The 26,579-nt window shown below is 31.1% G+C and overlaps 1 protein-coding gene across 1 annotated transcript; it reads right to left on the reverse strand.

Annotated features, from left to right (window-relative positions):
- Positions 1 to 3,774: 3,774 nt before the first annotated feature.
- Positions 3,775 to 26,579, reverse strand: LOC138348887 (uncharacterized). Its single transcript, XM_069298476.1, has 6 exons — positions 26,283 to 26,579; positions 26,110 to 26,225; positions 25,764 to 25,845; positions 25,531 to 25,682; positions 25,320 to 25,461; positions 3,775 to 3,903 (listed from the first exon to the last, which is right to left on the reverse strand). The coding sequence occupies exons 1-6, from the start codon at positions 26,577 to 26,579 to the stop codon at positions 3,775 to 3,777; spliced, it is 918 nt and encodes a 305-aa protein (XP_069154577.1).

The following is a 26,579-nucleotide window of genomic DNA, read 5'->3' on the forward strand; positions in this document are numbered from 1 at the left end:
ATGTTATAGTCCAGAGTGTTTCAATTTAGATTAAGTTCAGTGGTTGTTCTGTGAATTAATAGAAGTTTTATTCAAAAGTTATGTTCTTAGTAGCTAATCTTGATGAAATGGTCTTAAGGAAAAGCTAACTTAGAAAGACGAACACCGACTGGTAGGTCATAACTGAGCTTTGATAATGTTGTCTATTCTTCCTTCCTCTTCCATATGTTTGAGGATGAACATGGTTTTAGTGGTTGATAATGTAATGAACCGAAAGGTATGTTTTGGAAACTTTTACTAAATTGCCATTATACCCATCTTGGTAGTTGCACAGAGTCACTTTTGATAATACTAAATCAACATATCTTTCTCCCTTTTGAGTTTAAACTTCTAAGAAAAAGATTGAGTTCATCTTAAATCTATATAAACAATTTTTTTCTTTAGGTAATGCACACGAAAAAAATTTGAGATTTCAATGAAAAATTATAATCTTGTGTCACAAAATTCTTGATCAAGAAACTATCGATCTATTAGCGTTCTCCCTAACCCCAGGGAGTTGGCTAATAAAAGATTGATAAACAGCATCTCAGACATTCTTCATATAAAATTTTCTTGCTTAACCTTCCTTAAGGTTCTCAACTGTCATGTCTGATAAACATTAGAGTTAAAGTGATTCTTTAGTATCACTATATACCATCTTCATCGAAAACCAAAAAAAAAACATAATACGAAATTAACTCTACGATCATTGACTAACAAAAAAAGTACAAAAAATGACCCCTATACGAAAAAAGAGAGTTAAAGCACCACATATATTCATGTCAACATTTCAAGTTTGTGAAGCTTCTTATCAATGAAAGAACACAAGGACGCTTATTTAATTTAACCAACAAAATGTTAGGTAGGTAAAATCATTTGATTCTATCAAGATTAAAGAGAAGCTTTGATGGTGCTTCATATTCTTCTTCAACTTTCAAGAAGAATATGAAGCATGAACAAGGTTTCCCATTAATCATAACAATGTAAAAGGATTTCCTATATTTGGAATATCTCGAAATGTAGGTTTGTAGTGTTTTGACTCTTTTTAATTTAATTATTGGTTATGTATCGCTCTTATGAGATCCTCAAAATCTGAGAGTCAACTTCTTGTGATGTTTCTTTGATTTTTTATGAGGATGATAGTTATACTAAAAAATCATTTGAATTTGAAAGTTTGTCGGGCATGACATTTTATTCCTACCTTTTCTTTTAGACTAAAAAATAAAACAAAATAATGATTTTACAAATTTAAGCAAATCCACTTTGACATTGGAACCCAGAATCTAGTTTCACAAAGAGATGGAAAAAAACAACTATCTTCTTTGACCACTTTGGTCAGTGTATTCGCAAACCCAATCAAAGATCAAAATTTTGTAAATAATCCACAAAATATAAACCTTAATCAAAAGTTTTAAATGCATCTAACAATAATGCAAAATAGATATCTTTTCAAACCCAAAAGCGTAAAAGAAAATTGAATGCAGATCATACAATTAACCAACGTATACCTGAAAATTACAAGAACAATTCGAGGATAAGCTTGAAAAGTTAATGTGAATAGAAAGCATTGGGAGAGATCCTTTAGACTAATGGCGTTGAAACATTTTTGTTGCCTGTAATACCACGTACAAATGGGAGATGGCTTTCAGAAAAACAAATTACACCTGCAAATTAGTGTACATTAAACGTGTTTATCGAATTTGTTTGAAATTGATAGTATGAGAATAAAGAGTGAGAGGAATGGAATACCTTCTTATAGCCCTCTCATAGTTAAATTCTAAAAACCTCTTTGTCCACTTCCCAATTTTTTGGATTTGCGAGGGGAATAAAATCTACAATTGTAATAGAATACTTTTCAAAATACATGTAGGCATGAAGTGTATTTAATATCAAATGAATGCCACAATAAGGGGTCAAATCCCAAAAAAGTTCCCTCTTCAGGAAAAGGAAAACAAAGGAAATGATTTATTTATGAGAAATTCAAAAAATTCTGATAACTGATTTTAATAAGCAAAAATAATACAGTAGTAGAAATACTTAAAAAAATAAAATGGAAATTGAGACGTCATAACTAAGAAAAGCCATAAAAGAGAGGAAAAGACATTTTAATAACTCATAAACAAAATCTCATAAAGAGTTGAACACAACTTTGTGTTAACCTCATAATCAAATGTTTTAATAATGACATGCATATGCTGACTAGTCAGTTATTGCAGGAAAGGAATGAGATACACCACCAAAGCACAGACTCTCATTCCAGATGATTGCAGGAATCAAGTGAATCATGAGAAAATCTAATCAAGAAATCAAAGTGAATATTTGATTAATCAAATACAATTTCAGAGCTTGCAATAATTAAAGGAAGACACACAAGGAAAATATTTTACAACTTGAAGAAACACAAGGAAAATCTCTCAAGGAAAAGAAGAAGGACAAGTTAATTACAAAAAAGTACAATCAAGGAACAAATATCGGTACTTAAATCTGGATACTATCAAGGATTTCCAAAATAATTAAACATTTATTATCGACAATGATCTTTAAACGACAAAAGTGAGGGAAAAGACTAAACAACACAACTTGATTAATTAGTTAAACACCACCTAATTCACAAAATGTTAAGCTGAAATAAACCTCCATTCTTAAGCATTGAGATCAAAACAAGAGAAAAGATCTAAAACTAACAAAGAGTGCTAAACAACGAAGTTAATTCTAAACACCTTTATTTAGTTAACTAAAATATGTATTCATAATAACTAAAACAAAAACTAAACCCAACACATCACATGAAATGAGGAAAGAATACGAATGTTACCTAGTTCTATGGAGCGACTGGAACTTGAGCCTGGACGTGACGAATTCCAACACCACTTCGACTCAAAATAGTTGTGAATCAACAAAATTTCAGCGACGAAAATATGAACTCCCAAAAACATAGTTGGGTGTTCTTTTTCACACCTCCAAAACCTCCTACCCTGAACAGTAAGAGTGAGCGGATTTGAGTAGGACAAACTCTGGGTCAAAATATAGGGGAAAATGATGTGGGAATCTGGAAATTTTCAAATCCCGAATTCGGTCTTGGGTATCTTAATGTGAAATGTGTTTAGTGAATTTGGGCAAAAATTTTGGGTTAAAAGTTATCTGATGGTCCAAATATGGACTAAATAAAAGTACCTTATGAGAGTTTCAAAGGGAAATGACATGTATTATAAAGTCAACTAATTATTCGAGCTTCTAAACTTTACCAACATAAAAATATTTATTTCAAAAGGAAAGATCGTAATTAAATTTCTAGTTATAAAGAAAGTAAGTTACATACTTAATTGAAACTCTATTTTTCGTAAAATGATTTTCTAACTATTTATTCAAATTTATAATTTCACGCCCCGGGCTACCCTGATAAGCGGACAACGAATCTAGGACCGCAAGTGATCCAAAGATAACCATGCTGGCATGATCATGAGCATACTAATGATAATAAACTGAATGCGGAAGCTAAATCATAACTTAAACTGAAAAGATAGGGAATACCCATATTCTATAAGCAGTAAATGATATTAATGAGTTTAATACAAAGAAGTCATTAACTCAATACTAAGCTGAAACAAACTATGTCTTAAAATAGACTCTAAACTGGACTAGAAATACTGGGAAAAGCACCAGCTAAATCTAGCAAAAACTGAAATAAATGCCTAAAAGACTGAAAAAGAAGCTCATGAGTATTGTCCTTGGATAATAACTCACCACTGAATCTACTTAACTGGAGAGTGAAAAATCGATCAATGCGTGATCTGAATACTGAGAACCTGAATCTACATCACGAGAAGATGTAGCTCCTGTATGCGTCAATACTTGAAGATACTGAGCATGTAGAATACAGTAAAGCTGAAACAAAAAATAACTGAACAAGATCAAAAGAAAGTATAATAATTTGAACATTATATACTGAATTATGAGCTAAGTGAATGTAATGACCAATTGATAACATGCTGAAATTGAACAATGAATATACTGATAAATGGTCATTGCAAGAGAGCCTGATTGAACTGTGGGAGCTACTAATCACCGATAATAAAAACACATGATCAAAATGGGGATTCCGTTGTATACGCACCATCAAGAGGACGCAATATACCCTGTCATAGGTATAAAGGCATGTTGGCGTTATCACAAAACTGATTGCCCATAGAAATGACTTATGACCTACTTTGCTAATAGTTCTGGGACTATTAGGTAGGATGAACCTAGTCCAACTAGGTATTATACTACTACCATTTATTTATGTAGTTAACTTATTATGTCTGAATTTCTATAATTGTTGCATAGCTCAAAACTAAACAGGTAAATTGGGAATGCAACATTTAATCTGAGAATGATGCATTAAAACTGAAGCATGTATAACTGCACAACTGAAATATCAGATCTAGCTTGTGTAATTCAAGAACTAATGAAATACAAATCTAGGGTTCTGAATTTCATGTGATAATCTGAGTAACAACATGATAATATGATTTAGAACATAATTTTAACTAAAGCATGAAAATATGTTGTAATTATCGGAACCTAGGTTTGATCATGATAAGAGAATCAAGAATTGGCTTAAAACTAGGGACCCAATGGGTGAAAGGAGACCACCAGTGAAATCCCACATATTTGGTGATGAACTTCACAGAGAAACACTTAGATTTTGTGGCTAGAACTGCTGTAAACTTGTTGTGTTCTTAAACTATGGTTCCTGACCTTTTTCTCGTCTCTTGATTCAAACTTTCTAACTTCTAACTTAGATTTTGACTTAGGTAAGTTCTTGTTATGTTTCTAGGCATAAAATGACTAAAATCGGACGATTTAGGGTCAAAACAATGTATCTTAGTTTTAAATGAAGTGGAAAAAGACTAAAAGACCCCTGGGTAAGTTGTTGTTGGACCAAACAACAATCAGGACTAATGGTACGTCGTTCAATCGACCGTCCGTCGTTTGGTCCACAGATTGGGTCCGTTCGATAGGTCTTTACTAAAACAGTGATAAAATTCTACTCAGAGCTCTTATTTTAGCAAGGTCGGTGGATATGGAAAGGTAATTCAATTATATATTTGTGGGTAGTTCATAGGACAATTAATCATTTTGTGCTAAAAGTTATGACCATTTAAAGTTAACCCAACTGCATTTCCCCCTTAACTGTCTTCTAACTCCCACCTATGGACAGACCTAAGGACTGTGGGTCCACCTAAGGACTGTGGGTCCACCTACGGACCGTGCTGATCATCCGTGGTTCTTGTCAGAATGTGGGTGAATAGGGTGTTAATCGATGGTCATGAACTACGTAGTGTAGTCTGACTTACATACCGTAGGTCCATCTGTCAATCATGACTTAATTAAATTCTCCCGGACTGATATTTTGGGGGTTTCTGACCCCATTGATTGATGTGCAGGACGGACCGTGGGTCAGTCTACGATCCGTCATTGCCCCGTTGGTTGCACTTGTAAAATTTTCTGAAAATCTGGTTTATGGTCTGTTTTGGATATCGAGTGTTACAGATAAATTATACAAATCTATATATTTTATGTATAAAGATATATAATCCATATTAAAATATGGCAAAAAGTGTTTCGAAGATAATCTTGAGAGTATTTTTTATTTTCAAAAACTATTATTTCCAATTGTTCAATATTTAAGAAGCTTAAAAATTAATCGAATCGTGGAGGGTCAAAATAGGGAATCAACAGGTATCATCACTACAACATATATTGATGCCACTTCAACAGAAAGCTTAAATAAATCAAACTCTCTAATAGTGTCTTTCTACTATTCTTAATTTGACCATTAAGAAATGAAGCTCTTCAATGTTTTTATGAGATGAAAACGACAAAATGAAATCATATATCCACCTGACAAAAAGACTACCGGTACAAGATTTAGAATTTTCCTAACGTCATATAACAATAAAGTAATAAAATTAATGTTTTAGGTATATCATCTTTTTAGTGCTACCCCCTTATTTGATTTTAATTGTAGCGAATTGATTTACATATATTCACACATAAAACTAAAGAATCAAAACCAAAAAATGATTGATTTTAGAAATTTAAATTATTCAACTTCAACATCAGAAATCGAGAACGAGTTTCACAAAAAAAAAGGAAAAAAATCAACTATCTTATTTTTACCCCTTTGATTACTACTATTCACAAACCAGATCAAAGATCAAAACTTTGAAAATAATCCACATCTCTATATATAAATCTTAATAAAAAGTTTTAAACACTGAAAAGGGTAAAATAAAAAAATAATGAAAAATGAAAACAATTAACCAACATATATATGCCCAAAAATTGCAGCAACAATTGGGGAAAAAGCTCCGAAAGTTAGTCTGATAATTAAAGTTACACACCTCGTATAAAGAATTTCTCCTTTCGAAATACTTCCTCGCCCCCTCGGATTTTGAGTGTGTTAGAACGAGAAAAATTTTGAGAACTGAAAAATAGAGGAACAGATAAAAGGAACTTGTTGAGCCAATATCTACTTTTCAGACCGAATCCGACCGCGATAAGATGAATGTCAACCTCGCGAATTAGAAGTTTTAAAGTTGTGAAAGTATTTCTTTTTCGACAACCAACAAGTACATAAAGTTTTCTTTCATAAAGGATTACATAGACAAGATAATTTTCTTAATCAAATTGGTTAACTAGACAAACTGGGAAGCAGAAGTAAAGGAGACAAAAACCTGAAAGAAGTAGAAAAGCAAAAACTTGTCACGTGAACTTGTAAAATTTGAAGTAGAAGAGGAAGTCGAAACCAAGTAGAAGAGGGAGTTAGTCATTAATAAAGTTTATTATTCAGTTAAGGTAAACTGTGTGGATGTTTTTCCTTTCAAAGCAGAATGCAAGGAGGATCCCTAACATGAGAAGGAGTTCAGTCATGTTCGGTTTAAAGAAGTTTTTTAAAAGCAACGAAGACTATGTTGTGTTTAACAATACGTAGGATAGTTCCAAAGTCTATAAATATCGCAATAGTTCATTGAAGAATTTTGTACACTTACATAGACTGAAGGTTAAAACATGATCAAGAGTTTGAGAGAGTTTTGAGATTTATTGGGGACTGTCGCGAGTTTGTGAGGAAAATTTTTTAAGATTTTAATTACGAATTTTGATTACAATCAAGTATATATGTAGGATTCGTCTAACAAGTTTGAGAAACTTTATGGATGGTAGAAGAGTTATACATGGGGGGTTGTGTCTTTGGAAACTAGGAATTACAGTTTATAATTTTGTAGCTATGAATTAGAGTTAATAATTCCTTAGGTTACTTGCGGCAAAACTTTTTTAAATAACATATTTATTTCTTTTCTGTGATCAATATGGAAGTAGGAAAAAAAATCTAAAAATATATTTAAATATTTTAAATAAAATAAGAAAAATATAAAAATAAAAGTAAGTTATGAGAGTGAGTTAGATGAGGTGGTGTATATTTTTCTATTATTTTATTAAACCGTTATGATTTAATTCATTTGACTGATCACTCTTCTTCTTTATTAATATTTAATGGATAATTATATAATGATATTAGTTGTGCCATTTAAAAAAAATTACGAATCATGTGATTTGTGAATTAACTATATAAACTACTAATAAATCATCACATTTGAAGAATAATGCAAAGATTATAATACTATAAAATAATGACTAGTTGAAATTACCATACCTTTCCTTTGCTTTTTCATATTTATATGCTAAGATAATCCAACAATAATTGCATATCTAATATAATCTCGTAAGCTAGAATTGAGAAGAAAAATCAATATGTTTGGGTTTGTGTTATATGTATCGAGAGAGGTGAGTGGTGAATACTAAAAAATCGAAGGTGTCAATTGTAGAGAGTTTTTCCCTGGACAGGAGAACCAATTAGGGTTTTTCCAGAGTCCATTGGATGTAATCCTAAGGAGACGACGATGTTAATTGTGGTTTTTATGCTTTTTATTGAATTTATCTCCCCAGATTTGTTTGCAAAGAAGTCTTTGTTGTCTATAGCAATGACAGTTGGAAAGACAATAGTTATATATAAAGCTACAAAATTAAGCCAACACCAAGCACAACTAGGGTCAAGGTTAAACTAGATCTAACGGGAAAAATTCTAAATCGTATAAGATTGTAAGCACCGAGATCATAATGAAGATAATTGTCGTTTGATCTCGAAAAGAAATTAAAATAACAAACAAAATTGATGATACAATTAATGTTGCTTCAAAAGGTAGTATCAATAGTGAAAAGTATAAAGGTGATGCGAGAGAAATATTAAATGAAAAAAGGAAGGTTGATCAACAATTGGTTGTTTCCAATTCTGAGCAAAATCGTACACACACTCAATTGATGAAGTTACAAGTAATATTTCTGTCCAAACAACAACTGAATATAAAGGGAATGCGTCAAGAGTTGGGGTTGATGCGCCGCGAGTTGGATAAGGCCAAAAACTAATGGAGTCAGGACACAAACTAATGGATACATCTGACGATGTTGAACATGCTGAAAATTCTGGGAAGCATGTTTTGCAAGTTCAAACCAAGAATGTAACTAAAAATTGGACGCAGACTACACACAAAAATTCAACTAGTAATTGAAGAATTTCCCCAACTATTAAAACTAATTCTCCATGTAATCTTATAGGGGGTGAATGAAAATTTTCATGACAGCGAAAAAAGACAAGATATTAGTAATGTCTCAAGAAACCTATTATGTTTTAATAACATTGATGCTTTATCGTACTACTAGAAATTCGTCGTTTGCCGACCGCAAAAATAGTCTGAATATAGTCGGAAAATTGAATATTTCAATGACTTTCTGACTATTTTTGGTTAGTCGGCATATTGAACATCGTAAAATATTCACCAGCTACATTAGTCAGACATTGCCAATTAACGTAGTCGGAAAATATAAAACTAGTCCTGACCATTAAACTATCTAAATGGACGACTACAGTAGTTGAAAAATATTAAAATAATAGTTTATGAATTAAAAAAATCCCAACTACAGTTGTCGTAGTATTGAAGTAATTAATTATTTAATTAATATATCATCCTACAACAATATAATCATTTAAGTCTTTTTCTGAGTAGTGTAGTCAGAATAACTAATTTATTAAATAAATAACTAGGTACTCTTTTATTGTTGTAGTAGGAAATATTAATTTTTTTGAAGAAGTCAGGTCATTCTGCTGATTATTGTGGTAAAAAGTTACATTTTTATGTAGAAAAAATTATTTACTTAATACACCACCTGTTAAATTATACTACCATCCATTCATAAAAGTTAAACAATTAAATCAAACATCAAATACATTCCTAATCATTCAAATTTAAATTCAGTATAACTAAGTTTAAAAGTTGAAGCATCACATGAAACAAGTCTAATAAATATTAAACTTTTATTCAAAATAGAAGTAAATAGTTAAAAACAAGTCTAAATCTCATAGAAAATTTTCAAACATACTAAAAAAAATTTCTTCCAAAGAGTGAGAAGTTGAAGCACCAAACAACAATGGCAATGAATGCATTGAGGAAGTTTGTACTCCAAGTCCATAAATTTTACCTTTCTTCACATCTTCTGCCTTATTTTTTTCTTCCTTATGCCACATTAATCCATATATATCATCATCAAACAGTTGTGTCGTGGAACCAGCCTAAAAAATAAATTGTGTTTCACTCCGTTCATGCAAGACTCTTTCAAATGAATCAAATCAATAGAAAACTACTATTTATGCCTCATAACATATTAACCAAAACTTTAATTTTTAGAACCAACAAAACAATTCAACCATAGGGCATTGCCATTTACAAATTAATAATGATATATTTTTTAGGAACAAAATATCAGATAAGCAACTGAATAACAAATTTTGTTATCATTATATCCTATTAACAGATTCTATGACAAGTTTAAAAAGTGAATTTGACATTGATCCACCCTCTTTAGTTGCTAAGGCAGTAGTTATCAAAATATAGCACCAACAAAAGAATACAGGCATTGAGGATCAGAAGCAACAGCAAAATCAAATGAAATGTATTAGTGGAGTGCATCATAATGGAGATAAAAAAGAGCATGTGCTTAAGGTGGCGGTGATTGATCTCTATTCAGTCCAAAGTGATTAAGTCTCATATCGAATTCTTATCGAAAGAGAATAGGAATTTGATTTACATAAGAAGGCTCTATACTTGGATTTATAACCTTATCTATTACTTGTAAAAAAAATTATACTTGGGTTTTCTTTTCCGTAGAGTTCACAAATATCAAGTTATAAATAAAATTCTTCCATGGTAGTCACTGATGTCCATACAGAGTAAGAAAATGAAGAGCTAGCAAGTGCATGAAACATAAGAATGTTGTGTTAGATAAATATCCAAGTCCATATTATTCATGTAAAAATACTTTTTGACCTTCAAAAACTTATAAGAACATCTTCTCTACAAAAAAAATAAGATATATAAACTTCTGAATCAGATTAGTTCTCGAGATCTTGATAGACTTTTATGTGATGATAGTTGTAATTATGATCTATCATAGTTGTGATAGTTGGTTTTACTTGAATAGATCCTTCTGACACTCTTCTACTTTGCAGCGAAGATTCCTTTGTATTTGCCCCCCTTTCTTAATACAACAATCAAGTCTAACACCTTTTGAATATTTGAGTCTTTGGTGCCCTCATGAAGTTAATATGTCTACTTTATTTCCAGACATAGTTCCTTCACGGGATCACCAATGACACCTAAGTTTGTAAGCCTCAATTATTGGAAAGGTGTTGACTTGTTTGTTTTATTAAGAACGGGATAGAAATACAAAGAAATATAATATGCAAAATAGAAAACTATCAAAAAGAATTATTAAAGGGAAACCAAATATCACAACTATGATGGATCACAATTACGCTTATCATCACACAAAAGTCAATCCAGTAGAACACATCATTGATTATTTGGTTCTTTTTCTTATGAAAAATAACATCCCAGTTTTTCAAGGTTTAAAAACATTTTTCATGAATATAGTTATTTAAGAAAACATTCTTGTGCTGCACCAGTCAGCGCCTTATGAACTTAATGTCACAAACATGTAATTTCCTTTCTTCATCTTTATGGTAATCACTGACTGTCAAGGATGAACAGTCACTATTACTTGACATTTTGTGAATTATGAGGAAAAGAAAACCCAAGTGTATAATTTCTTCTTATATAAATCAAATTTAAATTCTCTTACAAAGATTTATCAAACAAATGTAGAGTTGCATTAATTTGATACTACTTGGATCTTATTTTTGGACTTATTTCTGTGTAATTAGTTTTGAGAAGTAAATACGAATTATATTTAGGAGAAAATATGATAGTAACCAAGTGTTGTGGTATAATACCTAAGAGATGCAAGTGCATTTGAGAGACGAATAAACTCTAGAATTATAGTGAAACATTTATCAAAATATATGTAGAATGCAGCGATAGTAACAAATGTGTGCCACAATAATATTAAGGGGGCCATGTACCACTATTAATTTGAAGTGGGATGATATAAGTAAGATGTCGTCCATATTGTATTTGTTACACAGTAGTCACACCATTTTCTACTTGCAAATTATATTGCTATAGTTTCGATATTGATTTCTAAAAATTTTGTTTCAATTCTTTATGAAACAACTCAATCCCAGATGAGATAACTTAAATCATTAAGATTATAATAGGTTACATGAGATTAAACCTCTTTTTCCTCCTAATATTCTCAACAATAGCTATATTCGACAGTCGATAACATTATTTCCCATCTTAATTAATTTTCTGTTCATCCAATTACATTTAAACTCTCTCAAGTTACAAGTGTTTAATAGTGTCATCAAAATCCTCAAAGCACCATAATGAATATCTGAAATTATACAAAATCATTCCCAAGGAATCGATAGAAAACGATATTATAATAAATGAAACATGAAAGCAAACATCGAAACATGAAAAAATAACACTGGAATGTTCTAGAAGGGCCTTTTAACATAGATTTGGGGGAATATTCAAGAAGGGGATTTTCACGTAGATTCGGGTTACGGATATAAAGTACAATTTGTTCAGAAAATTTTATTTTGCAGTACTTATTGGTTGGTGTTCCGGCACCGAAAGACGAAGGCGACAAACTTACTACTCCGCTGAAAATGTCGATAGTGTCAAAGTGTTCCAGAGAGACTGAGTTAAATTTTTTTCTAAAGCTTCAATAAAATACTTTTATGATTTTCTTACTTCATATTTCCTTATTTTATTTCCTCTCCTATTTATTCTATTCCATAATTGAATGAAGGCAAACCATCATTTCATTTAAAATTGCGGCACCATCAACGATTAAAAATTTGTTTTTGATGTACCTTTAAAGTTCATTAATGATCTTCATTGATTATGGTCTGGTTTTAAATCAAATGGTGAATTCTCTTTATTTAATTTCTAAACAGAAGAAAGAGGAGAGAAAATAAATTTGGAAAACCGAAAAAAAGATAATGATAAAAGCATTTGATTGAGGTTTTATAAATTATAAACTTGCCTAAGTCTCTCAGTTGGTGTTGACACTTCCAGAGGAGTAGGAGCTACATCGTCGGCATATTCTGATGTCAAAGCACCAACCAATAAGGATCACAAAATGTAATTTGTTGAACAACTTGTACTTGATCTCCGCAACCCTATTCTTCGTGAAAAGACTTCTCTAAAACTTTCAAAGGTTTATTCTTCACATTTAGAGTCTTACCCTTATATTTTGTTTACTCTCATATCATTTTATTATTTGTCTTGATTCATCGTGGCATAATTCTGTATAATTTCAATTCTTGAACATGGTGAAGTTAGGTAAAATTGGGGGTCTTGATGACTATTTAATGCTATTCACGCTAAGGTTGCATTATTAATTAACTAAAAAAACTTCAGTATTCTACTTGATAAAACTGGACAAATGAACTTTTTAACTATAGCATCTCCGCTCCCTGGGAAATCATAACTATAATTTCTTCATATTGAGCAATTGTTCAATATGACATCATATTCACTGTAACAATACAACTTACCTAGTTTAGCTACATTTATCAAAATGAATTTGCACTAACATGGGTAGGAATGTAACATTCTCATGTATATGTGAGAAAGATCATAGTTTAGCTATATTTATTATATGACTTCGAACAATATTTATCATGTTTCAAGCTTGTATCACGGTAGAATCAAACATTGATTCATACTGCACTACAAATTTACAGATAGTCTATGTGCCTATTGAAGATTTTTGTTATAGACAGTGCATAAGACCATCCCAAGAATCCAACGTATAATATCCAAACAACTTATCATCGAATGTGCTCTATATTTTCCCTCTACTCTATCATAAACCCACATTTTGTATCAAAATAAATATTCAGAACGGACCCAAGTCCCAACCTAAATGTCATGTAGATTATGTCGTGCAATTGGATTCCCCTTGTTTATTCGTATAAGATCAAAATATTTTCTATACAAATAAAAAAAGAGGATACAAATGAATATCAACTTAATTGAAAATAGATTAGTCTCTGTAATGAGTCTTTACTTTAATAAATGAAAATCCATTATTTACCAAAAAAAAATTAATAACATTTTTGTCAAACACATTTAATGAGGTAGTCGCATAATCATAGAGATATTTTTATGTCCTAACATAACGTTGAAGTTGATGAAGACACCGGAATTGTAAGATCATGATGTACTTGAGATATTGTTCTACTGCGTTTAACAAAATTTGTGTTAGAAAGTAGACAAGTAGTAATTGTCTGCCAATCTTTTAGGCGCCTCTCCAACAACGTTAATTCATTTGAAGTGATCTCTAAACAACACAATGGAAAGTGTAAAAAACAAAAAACAAAACCAATACAATGCAGTACTAATAAGACCAAAAATGGAAAGATGAATTGCCAAGCCATGATTTTTTTTTTGTAGGCAAAGCAAACAACAATAACATTCATTCCAAGGGCTTCCCCGTCAAACCTTATTGACGGGAAGTTCCTCAAATTTCCTATTATTAATAGTAGCGTTAAGTCATGAATTGTACTTCATCGTTATCTAATTCGAGAGATAAAACCTATAACATTGTTTCTTTTTTATAAATAACTCACAGATTTAAGTGCAAATTAACAACATATTAAAACCTATAATAATACATGAAAGAATTATAAGAGACAAAGACTGCAAAAATATTTGTTAAAAAACACTGTGAAAAGTATTACGTTCCTTTATATCTCATTTAATAGGAATTTTGATTTAAGTTTTCTTCTAACGACTAGAAGGTCCCTTTTACTAAGTCAATTTTGTAGGTTTTTCTTATGAAATAAAAATGACAAAATGAACTCATATATCAACCCAACTAAAAGACTATCTCCATACAATATTTCCAATTTCCTTAACACGATACGCCACCAAAGTAATAAATTAATGTTTTAGGTATATTATCTTCTCAGTATTACCCCCTTGTTTTTTATTTTAATAATGTGTTAGCATATTGAGTTTCATATTCACATATAAGATTAAAAAATAAAAGAAAATATTGATATTAAAAATTATAAGTCAGTCCACTTTAACATGGAAACCAGAATCGAGTTTCACAAAGAGATGGAAAAAATAACTATCTTCTTTGACCCCTTTGGTCACTGCATTCGCAAACTCAATGAAAGATTAAAATTTTGACAATCATCCACAGTATATAAACCTCAATCAAAAGATTTAAATACCTATGAAAAATAGATATTTGTGCAAACTGAAAGGGTAAAAGAAAATTAAATGCAAATCAAAACAATTAACCAACATATACCTGATAATTGCAAGAACAATTGGAGAAGAAGCTTGGAAAGTCAATGTAAAAATAAAGCATTGAGAGAGTTCCTTTAGACTAATGGTGTTACGTTAAAGCATTTTTGTCACCTGCACATTAGTGTGAAATAAATGTGTTTATCAAGTGTGTTTGAACTTCATGGAATGAGAAAAAAGAATGAGAGTAATGGAATACCTTCTCATAGCCCCCTTGTAGTTACATTCGAAAAATATCATTGTCAACTTCCCGGTTGATTTGTAATTGAGAAGAATAAAATCTACAATTGTAATGGAATACTTTTCTAAATACCTGTAGGCAAGAAGTGATAGTATCAAATGAGGTACCAACATAAGGGGGTAAAATCCTCGAAAAGTTCCCTCTTCTGGAAAAGGAAAACAAAGGCAATAAATTATTGGACTTTGTTTTCCTTTTTTTCAGAAGAGGGAACTTTTTGATGAATTGGATCCCTTATTATTCAAGAGGTTAATCATTTCTTCAGATGCACATGATTGCTAAGGTATCACTCCAAGCTGCAATTCCAATATTTCTTATATATGTTCAAACACGCATTTCTTCAGTGATTATTGATTACCCTTGCTTCACATTGCACCATTAATAGCTAGGAATATAAGGAAACATTTCCACCTTTTACTGCAAGCTATTAAGAAAACATCATAATGACGTATCAATTAGAGTTACTATGGAATTCAAATTGTTAAAATTAAAAATGTCCTGTAGAGTCCTACTTTTTTTCGTTTCATCTTGTAGTCTTAGGATGATATTTATCAGAAAGTTAACAAATGTTCATGAAAGTAAAGTTGATTTTAATAAGCAAAAACAACACAATGCAAATTGTAAAAAGCAAAAATATTTAGTCAGCAGAAACAACACAGTAGTAGAAAGACCCAAAAAAAATGGAAATTGAGACGTCATAACTAAGAAAAGTCATAAAACAGAGAAAAAGATAATGTTTAGCACATATAAGAAATCTCATAAAGAGGTGCACACAACATTGTGTTAACCTGATAATCGAAGGTTTTAATAATGACAAATGCATATACTAACTAGTCAGTTGATGCAGGAAAAGAATGAGATACATCACCAAATCGCAGACTCTCCATCCACATGATTGCAGGAATCAAGTGAATCATGAGCAAATCTAGTAAAGAAAAGGAAGTGAATATTTGATCAATCAGATCAAATTTCATAGCTTGTAAGAATTAAAGGAAGACACAAAAGGAATATATTTCACAGCTTGTAAGAATTAAAGGAAGACACAGAAGGAATATATTTCACAGCTTGCACAAATTAAAGTAAGACACACAAGAAAATCTCTCAACTAAAACAAGAATGACAAGATAATTAAATAAAGGTAAATAAGGAAGAAATATCGGGCCAGCAGTCAAGATTACAATTGGAAATAAGGTACTTAATCTAGAAAATATCAAGGATTTCAAACAAATTTAAACAGTGCTTATCAACAACAATCTTTACAATAAAAAAGCAAGTGAAAAGACTAAACAACACAACTTGATGTAATTGGTTAAACACCACCTAATTCACAAAATGTGAAGCTAAAATAAACCTCTATTCTTGAGCATTGAGATAAAAACAAGAGACAAGACCTAAAACAAACAAAGAGTGCTAAAAAACGAAGTTAAATATAAAAACCTTTATTTAGTAAACTACAATAGGTACACATAATCGCTAAAAAAAAACTAAACCCAACACTTCACATCAAAAAAAGAAGGAATACGAGTGTTACCTTGATCTGGGTAGCGACTGGAACTCAATCCTGGACGTGACGAATTCAAAACCCACTGTGACTCAAAAATAGTTGCGAATAAACAAAACTTCAATGACGAAAATAAGAACTTCAAAAAACATAGCGAGGTGTTCTATTTCTCGCCTTCAAAAACTCCTGCCCTGAACAGTAAGGGTGAGTTTATAGGTCAAACTCTGGGTTGAAATAAAGGGAAAAACGATGTGGGACTCTGGAAAATTTCAAATTCTTAATTGGGTCTTGGATTTGTTAATGTGAAATGGGTTTAAAGAATTTTGGCCAAAATTTTGGGTTAAAGGTTATCTGATAATCCAAATATGGACTAAATAAAGTCCCTGAAGAGAGTTTCAAAGGGAAATGAGATGTATTAGAAAGTCAACTAATTACTCAAGCTTCTTAAATTTAACAACATAAAAATAATTATTTCAAAAGGAAAGATCTTAATTTAATTGTAAGTTTAAAGAAAATAAGTTGCATAGTTAATTGAAGCTTTGTTTTTTGGTAAATCAATTTACTAACTACCTATTCAAATTGAAAAATTATATAAATCTATATATTTTAAGTATAAAGATATATAATCCATATGAAAAAGTAAAAAAATGTTTTTTGGAAGATAATTTTATAGTATTTTTTAATATCAACAAAAATTATTTCCCATTTTTCAATATTTAGGAAGCTTAAAAGTTAATCAAATCGTGGAGGGTCATAATTTAGTGTTAATAGGAATCATCACTGTAACATATATTAACGCTACTTCAACAAAAATCCTAAATAAATCAAACTCTCTAATACTCTCCTTCTACTATTCTTAATTTACCCATTAAGAAATCGAACACTTTATTAATTTATATCAAAAAGAACAAAGATGATGAAATGAAAATGACAAAATGAACTGATATATCTACCTAATAAAAAGACTACCAATACAAGATTCTTAATTTTCTTAACATGATAGAACAATAAAGTAATAAAATTATTGTTTTAGGCATACCGTCATCTTAGTGTTACCCACTTATTTGATTTTAGTTGTAGAAGATTGATTTACATATATTCACACATAAAACTAAAAAATAAAAAATAATAAAAACATTGATTTTAGACATTTAAATCAGTCCACTTCAACATTAAAAAAAATCAACTATCTTCGTTTTACCCCTCTGCTCACTACAATTCACAAACCCAATCAAAGATCAAAACTTTAGAGATCATCCACATCTATACATATAACTCTTAATCAAAAGTTTTAAATACCAAAAATGGTAAAAGAAAAAATTGAATGCAAATAAAAACAATTAACCAACATTTATATGCCTAAAAATTGCAGCAACAATTGGAGTAAAAGCATCGAAAGATATAGTGATAATTAAACTTACTCACCTCGTCTAAAGTATTGCTCCTTTCCAAATACTTCCTCACCCCCTCTGATCTTGAATGTGTTTGAACGAGAAAGATTTTGATAATTGACAAATAGAGGAATAGATGAAAAGAACGGGTTGCGCCAACATGTACTTTAGAGACCGAATCGAGTGGATAAGGAGAATATCAACCACAGAATTAGAAATTATAAAGTTGCGGAAGTATTATTTTTTTGACAAGAAACTCGAACAGAAAATTCCCTTTTATAAAGGAGTACGCAGGCAAGATAGTTTTCTTAATCAAATACGAAAACCAGACAAACAAGGAAGCTGAAGTAAAGATGGAGACAAAATCCTGAAAGAAGTAGAAAAAAATAAACATGCGACGTGAACTTGAAAATTCAAAGTAGAAAAGGAAGTCAAAACAAAGTAGAATAAGGAGTTAGTGATTAATAAAGTTTTCTTATTCAGTTAAGGTAAACTGCGTCAAAGTTTTTCTTTTCAAAGCAGAATGCAAGGAGGAGTCCTAACGTGAGAAGGAGTTCGAGTCAAGTTCGGTTTAAAGAAGTTTTTTTAAAGCTGCGAAGACTAAGTTGTGTTGAACAATACTTAGCAGAGTTTTAAAGTCTATAAATATTGCAATAGTTCCTGGAAGAATTTTGCGACTTACATAAAAAGAAGATCAAAACAAGATCAACAGTTTGAGATTTATCGGGGACTGTTGCGAGTTTGTGAGGAAAAAGTTATAAGATTGTAATAAAAGATTTAATTACAATCAAGTGTGTGTGTAGGATTCGTCTAACAAGTTTGAGAAACTTGATGGACGGTAAAAGACTTAAACTTGAGGTTTCTTTTCTTGTGTAGCTAAGAAATACAATTTTTAATTCCTTATATTACATAGGTTTGTGATCTTTTGTTGAGAATAATAATTTAATGAAGTGGAGTTAAATCCTATAGAAGTGTAGGTCGTGATTTTTACCCATAATGAGTTGGGGTTTTCTACGATTAAATATTATGTCACTACTTTATCTTTACAAAATGTAACTGACGTAATCTGCAAAGGAACATATAGAATATACTTGTTCCTTAAGAAAACTTGGTGTCAGAATTCCAATAAAGTGAAGATTACTAGGACATGGAAGAATGAGAATGGAGAAATGGAAAGACCTAGAGGAGAGTAGAAAGAAAAAAAGTAGTCAAGGATAGGTAATTTTGTCGAGGACTTGTGATTTGTCGAAAACAAGAAATAGTGTACACATGAAAGACCTAGAAGATACTAGAAAGAAAACAAGTAGTCGAGGACAGGTGATTTATTCCAGAACAGGTTATTTGCTGAAAAACAAGAAATAGTGTACACATGTTATGCATGTTTTTTGAAAAATATTTTTTACTTGCACCAAAACTTTTTTAAATAACATTTTTATTTGTTTTATATGACCTATACGTAAGTATAAAAATTCTAAAAATATTTATTTACATTTTTAAAACTAAATAAGAAAAATATAAAAATAAAATAAAAATAAATTATGAGCAGAGAGTTAGATGAGGTGGAGTAGATTTTTATCTTATTTTAATAAACCTTCATGATTTAATTCATTTCATTAATCACTAGATTACACCTTAAAATCTACAAAACTCTTCTTCCTTATCTACATTTAATGGGTAATTATATAATGTTATTACTTGATCCATTTCACAAAACAATTTATGACTCGAGTGATTTCTGAATCAACTGTGAGAATTATTATTTCATTATTATTAATTATTTCTTACTTATAGCCCAAAATAACTTGCAAACAAAGTAATATCACAAATAGTATCTAATAACCTCTATAAATTGGTCCTCCCTCTGTGCACCCATTAGGGTTATCACATATTTTCTAAAATAATTCAATCATTGATGGTTGTGGTAACATAAAGTTAGGGTAAGGAGGTAGAAACCAATTTACGACTAACGCTTCTGCTTTTCTCTGTGATGATGTCTTTCTCATCAGGTATGTTCTCCTAACGATATCTATGTAAGATTATCGTGTTAAAGATCCTTATATTATTTATCCAAGTATATAATCTTACATCAACTATATAAACTACTCATATATCATTACATTTGAAGAAATATGCAAAGATTATAATATTATAAAATAGTGACATGTAGAAATTACCATAGCTTTCCTTTGATTTCTCACATTTTTATGTGAAGATGATTCAACAATAATTGCATATCTAATATAATCTCGTAAGCTAGATTTGAAAAGAATCATGTATAGTTAAATTTACTCTTATCTTATCAGCTAGAGAGATTATTCATATTAAATCTTCAACTCAAATAAAAGACTTCAAAATAAAATGAAAATGGAACATAGTAGTTTTAAAAAGGAAGCATAATGTTAATAATAGTCCAATTGATGAATAACGGGATATTATTTTGCAAAATGTGATTTTTAAATTTTTTTAAAAATTATATTTATTAGTAACTAATATAAATGGCAATTTATGGACGGAAATTGCCATTTATCCAATTGAATTAAGACTTTAGCCACTTTGGAAATTTTACAATAAGAAGAGTAAAAGGTTTTTTCGACTATGAGAGGAGTAAAAATACAAATTAATTACTTACGAAAGTTCATAAGAACAGAAAAAATAATTATAAGAAGTTAACATGATGTTATGAGTTATCATATCCTAGACGTAGATATGACGATTGGTGGTGTAGTAGATGGACTCCGGGCCAACTCAACAAAATTGGGGGCCTAAAAGTCAAACCTTAAATAGGGGACTTATTATTCTTTTATTTATTTTCAAAAAACTAATAATCATTTACTATATATATATTTAAGGTCAAACACATAAAAAGATCCCTAAACTTGTTGGATTTTTCCCCTCAAGTACCTAATATATGCTATTTTCCTATTGAATCATTGTCTCATCCATAATTTGTTCCTTTTAAACACTGTCTATTGATAGTGGAATAAAATTTCGTAAGGGGTATTGGTAGGAGATACACATGTTGTTCCAGAACTCCTCAGTTCAACTGTTTGTGAAACTGTTCGACAATAATTTTGTTTTACTTCAAATTATTTGAACAAATTATAAAACAAATGAGACTAACACAAAGTTACTCTTCATTTCTTCAATCAAAATCATATAATACGAAATTGAAGACATTTTCAATTAAAACAAGCCGATCAAAATCAGCCAATAGAGTCTAAAATGAACAAATTATGGATTCAAAAGGAAAATGGAGTAGTTGAGGTTCTTGAAGGAAAAAATGCAACAAGTTTAGAGTTTTGTTTAAGAGTTCAGCCTTTATTAAAATCTATTTTTCTTGTCTTTTCAGATGTGAAGTGATTAATTACTGTTTTCTCATAGTTGTTTTATAATAAGTTGTACAGGTGTTCACAAGGTAACTCATAAAAATTGTTGTTTCTCCAATTCTTTCCGCTTTATCCATCAAATGATAAGATTGGTTAGTGAGTCAATGAAAGAAACAAGAGTGTAGTATATTGAAGGGTTCAAGGTATTTGAAATTGTATTATGAAAAGAATTTAAAAAAGATGAAGGAATAAAACCTCTCGTATAATTCCTTGATTTGTAGTTGTAGGATTTTTTGGACTTTTGTCTATGAGTTTAGATATGACTGTGGGATGTGAACTAGTTCAGTACAAACTTACTAGATATTTATCGACTTTTCTAAAGATCGAGTCTTTTTTTGGATTACAAGGAAAGATATGTGGAAGATTCTATATCGTTATGTCAAGCTAGGTTATTCAAATTATGATAGGTAACTTATTGATGATTGACGGTGTGGACCTATAGTTTTACATGATTAATGAGGATTTCGAAGAAATTGAAATACTTTCCAGACTGTTATGATGTGTTACAGAGGCTTTTGATAGTGAGTAGAGGTTATGAGCTTATAGTATAACCAAATTATTGGAGTGAAGAAGAATTTCTCAAGTGTTAGTATGAAGTATATGATGGTTTTTAATTTTACTTGAAATTTGGTATCTGAAAGTTTACGTGGAGTTGATATTGAGTGTGATTTAATTGTTTTAACTCGATGGTAAAGTACTTTAGATTTAGGAAGTAGTGCTATAAATATTAGGTGTGACTCATATATGTTATGTAATGCTTAAATGGAAAGAGTGAACCATATTTTTATTATTTTTTAAGGCTACAATGTGTTTTATAAGGAAACTTTGATACTAGTGACAGTTTGAGAGTAAGGTAAATGGTTCGTGTAGTTATGATGTTTGTTGGTATTAAAAGTGTTAGCTTCAATTGAGTACTGGGAGGAGTATGTGGGGCTTGATGCATTGAGTGCTTGTAATGTTGTGATGGGGATCAGACTGGTTGATTGTGAGTGGCTAAAAATTGAGAGATGGAGTCAGATGAATGAAATTTTATTTATATGGGCCCTATGGAAGGAGTATATTTTGTTATTCAACCTTACTTCTGTATATTCTTATGTGACCAACTACTTCATTCTTGACATGGTTTAGAGTATTATTTACTTTCTACGTTCATATATATTTTTTCTTCTATGGGTAAATTCCTAATGGTGAATCAGGTGTACCGATCATGTGATTTTTCTCGTAGGGTGGCATCCTTGTTTAGACTTGTTCATTTCAGTTATGGAAGATTTTGTATTGTTTGGGATAGTTAAAGTATACTAGTTATTCTACATGCACGACGTTGCTTATGAGAACTTATATAAGAGCTATGAAGAGTTATCATTGTCTAAGAGTGTTTTTAGTGGTTCTACATTTTGAGTGTATCGGTTTTTGGGTGTTTAGTTGATCATTTCCCTCTCTGGGTTAGGTAATTTTGATTTTCCGTTAATGAGTACTCAATATCTAAAGATGAAATTTTTATAACTTAAACTCGTGAAAAGAGTGTATTGTGGAAGGGAATCTTAATAAACTCTATCATGATTTGTGAGTTATGAGTGTGTGGTGGATAGTTCAATTTCACTTCTGGTGGTAGGTGGTATTGATTCAGAATTTGATTGTGGTTATGTGAAAAAAATAAAAAGATTATCATGGTGATTACGTTATAGTCCACGGTGATCGAATTAAGGGATTATTTTGTGGGTTGATAAAAGTTTTATTCTCAAGTTCAGTTCTTAGTATCTAATCTTGATGAAACGTTCTTAAGGAGGAGCTCACTTGGAAAGAAGAACACCTATTGGTAGGTCATAACTGAGCTTTGATATTGTTGTTTATCTTCCTTCTCATTCCTTATGTTCGAGGATGAACATGGATTTTAGTGGTGGATAATATAATGACCAAGAAAGTCATTTTTGGAAATTTTAACAAAATTAACATTTTATACATCTAGGTAGTTTCCTAGAGTAAGTTTTGATCAATTTGTGTAGTTGAGTTTGAAATTTTTGAGATATTTGTTAATTACGATTGTTTAATTAACGGGTGTTCTAAAATAATTAATTTTAGCTAGTAGATAATGGCTAAGTACATACTTTATTTAAAAATCCAATACTATTTGGCACAGATATATTAAAATAAATAAATACGGTTAAATAATTATGTACAAAATTACATAAGAAGCGAGAGGATCATAGTGAGAAAAATATTTATGCAGCACTGACCAGAGGAAAACGACCTCCCAGTAAGAAAATCTTCACGATATATGACTTCTTATCTTATTTCCGCGCATATAAAATGTTAATGATTTGCCGAGATAAGATAAGAAGGCATAAATCGTGAAGATTGGCTTACCAAGAGGTCGTTTTCCTCTTGTAGGTGTCGCACAAATATTTTTCTCACTATACTCTTCTTGCTTCTTAATTAATTTTGTAAATAATTGTTTAACCTTATTTATTTATTTTAATATCTTTGTGCAAAATAGTATTGGATTTTTAAATAAAGTATGCCCTTAGACCTTAGCTACTAACTAAAATTAGTTATTTTAAAACACCGTTAATTAAAGAATCCTAATTAACAAATAGCTCAAAAATTTCGAATCCAACTTCACAAAGTGATCAAAAGTGACTCTTGGAAACTACCTAGATGTATCAAACGGTAAGTTTGTAAAAAATTTCCAAACCTTACCTTCTGGGTCCAGGTCATTACATTTATAAATAATACTTAATTAATACTTCTTTCTCCCTTTTGAGTTTAAACTTCTAAGCAAAAGATTGAGATCAGCTTAAATCTATATAGATAATTTATGGTTTAGGTGATGCACACAAAAAAATTTGATATCTCAATGAAAAATTGTAATATTGTGTCAAGAAGTTCTTGATCAAGAAACTATCGATCTATTAGCATTCTCTTAAACGCCGGGGAGTTGGATAACAAAGATATACTCCACCTCAGACATTCTTCGGGTGGTTGAAAAGAGTTCTTCCGATCCGATCACTACGTAAGCCGAGAGTTCAATATAAAATTTTCTTGTTAACTTACTAGAGGTGATCAAAAGTCGTGTTCTATAAACTGTCAAGTTCAAGTGTTTTTTCAGTATCACTATATACCATTTTCATCGTAAACCTAAAAAGATATAACACAAAGTCAACTCTCAAATCATTGAGAAACCAAAAAAGTACGGAAAATAGCCCCTATAAGAAAAAAAAAGAGAGATAAAACCGTACAAACATTCATATATAAATATTTCAAGTTTGGGAAGCATCTTATCAAGGAAAGAACACATGAATGCTCATCTGATTTCACTAACAAAATGTTAGGTATGTAAAATCATGTGATATTATCAGGATTGAAAGGAAGCTTTGTTGGTGCTTCATATTCTTCTTGAACTTTGAAGAAGAATATAAAGCAACAACAAGGTTTCCCTTTAATCCTAACAATGTCGAACAATTTTATCTTTCTGATATTTTGTTGGTGGAATCATATAAGCTTTCATATGCTCTTTGCTTGATACAAAGTTTCCTATATTTGGCAATATACTCTGTGTTATTTAGTTATATAAATAAATGCACACACTAAATAACAGTGGAGGTTGATAGTCCGTTGGTAAGTGGGTTTAGTTCAGTGCCAATTGTCTGCGGTTTGATTCTTGTTGAGGAAATTGTACAACAACCATTTTTATGTTTAAAGAAAAAATTGGGAAATGAATATGTAATTTCATTTCAACCCCCATTCTGGTAATAAATATATTGCACGCCCAGTAGCTAAAAAAGTTTTCTCTTCCAATTCTGAACACCCTTGACAAATTTTTTAGCTCCGCCTTTGGTTCTACTACCCTGAAAAACTACAATCTTGAACTGATATTATAAAATCATCTTTTATCCATTTGACATAAATAGAGTGTGCACTCTCATCAACTTGGATCTCTAGTTCCCTTCTCCTTACATCTACGTAAGATTTCTGAAGACTCTGGGTTGTCTTAAGCCTATCTCTAATGAGTTGGACTTTCTCCATAGCATAAACGACTAAATCAAGCCCTATCAAAGCTGTTTCACCTACTTCAAACCAACCAACTGGAGATCTACATCTACGCCCATACAAAGCCTCATAAAAGGCCATCTGAATGCTGGAATGGTAGCTATTGTTGTAGGCAAACTCAATTAGAGGAAGGTGATCATCCCAACTACCTTTGAAATCTATCACACTAGCTCTCAACATATCCTCTAGCGTCTGAATGGTAGCCTCTGCCTGTCCATTTGTCTGTGGATGAAATGTTCTACTAAGGTTAACCTGAGTACCAAGACCCTTCTGAAATGACTTCCAGAAATGAGAGGTAAACTGAGGACCTCTATCTTATATGATATAGAAAGGAACCCTATGCAACCTCACAATTTCGTTAATGTAAAGATTTGCATAATCCTCTACCGAATCTGTAGTCTTGACCGCTAAGAAGCGAGAAGACTTAGCGATCCTGTCAATTATCATCCAAATGGAGTCATGCTCTCTTCAAGTACTAGGTAACCCTGTGATGAAATCCATATTAATCACTTTCCACTTCGAAGTAGGAATATCGATCTTTTGAGTCATACCTCTTAGTTTCTAATATTCTACCTTGAGTTGCTGCCAATTGAGGCACTTACTCACATAGTCTTCTATATCCTTGTTCATGCCATTTTACCAATAGACTTCCTACAGATTGTGATAAATCTTAGTGGAACCAGGATGAATAGAATACCTGGAGTTATGGGCTTCTGCAAGAATGTGCTGTCTCAACTCGCCCACATAAGGAACACATAATGTACCCTGGTAGAGAAGTACACCATATTCCCGTTGGGAGAAAACCTTCACTTTCTGATTGTGGAATGCAACCTTAAGTTCAAGCAAGAATGGATCACTTTATTACTTTACCTTAACCTCCACTACCAAAGAATATTCTGCCTTATTCTGAACTATTACATCATTGTCTAATATGCTCCTAAGGTGAACTCCAATGAGAGCAAGCCTGTGAACATCATTTGCTATCTCCTTCCTTTCTTCCTCAACATGGGCTGCACTACCCATAGATAATCTTCTAAGAGCATCTGCTACTACATTTGCCTTACAAGGAAGATAAAGCACACTAGTATCATAATCCATAAGGAACTCAAGCCATCTCCTCTGGCGAAGATTCAACTCTTTCTGGGTGAAAACATACTGAAAGCTCAT

Source organism: Solanum lycopersicum, chromosome 5 (assembly GCF_036512215.1).
Source record: "Solanum lycopersicum chromosome 5, SLM_r2.1".
In the NCBI taxonomy this organism is placed as follows: domain Eukaryota; kingdom Viridiplantae; phylum Streptophyta; class Magnoliopsida; order Solanales; family Solanaceae; genus Solanum; species Solanum lycopersicum.

What these genes read in the sequence shown, in the direction of transcription:
- LOC138348887 (XM_069298476.1), bottom strand. Translation starts at nt 26,579, where the DNA reads ATGAGCTTTCAGTATGTTTTCACCCAGAAAGAGTTGAATCTTCGCCAG. An exon ending in CTTTGGTAGTGGAGGTTAAG is followed by an intron (nt 26,226 to 26,282) that starts GTAAAGTAATAA and finishes TTCCACAATCAG; the next exon opens with AAAGTGAAGGTTTTCTCCCA. An exon ending in ATCTTTACATTAACGAAATT is followed by an intron (nt 25,683 to 25,763) that starts GTGAGGTTGCAT and finishes AAGTCATTTCAG; the next exon opens with AAGGGTCTTGGTACTCAGGT.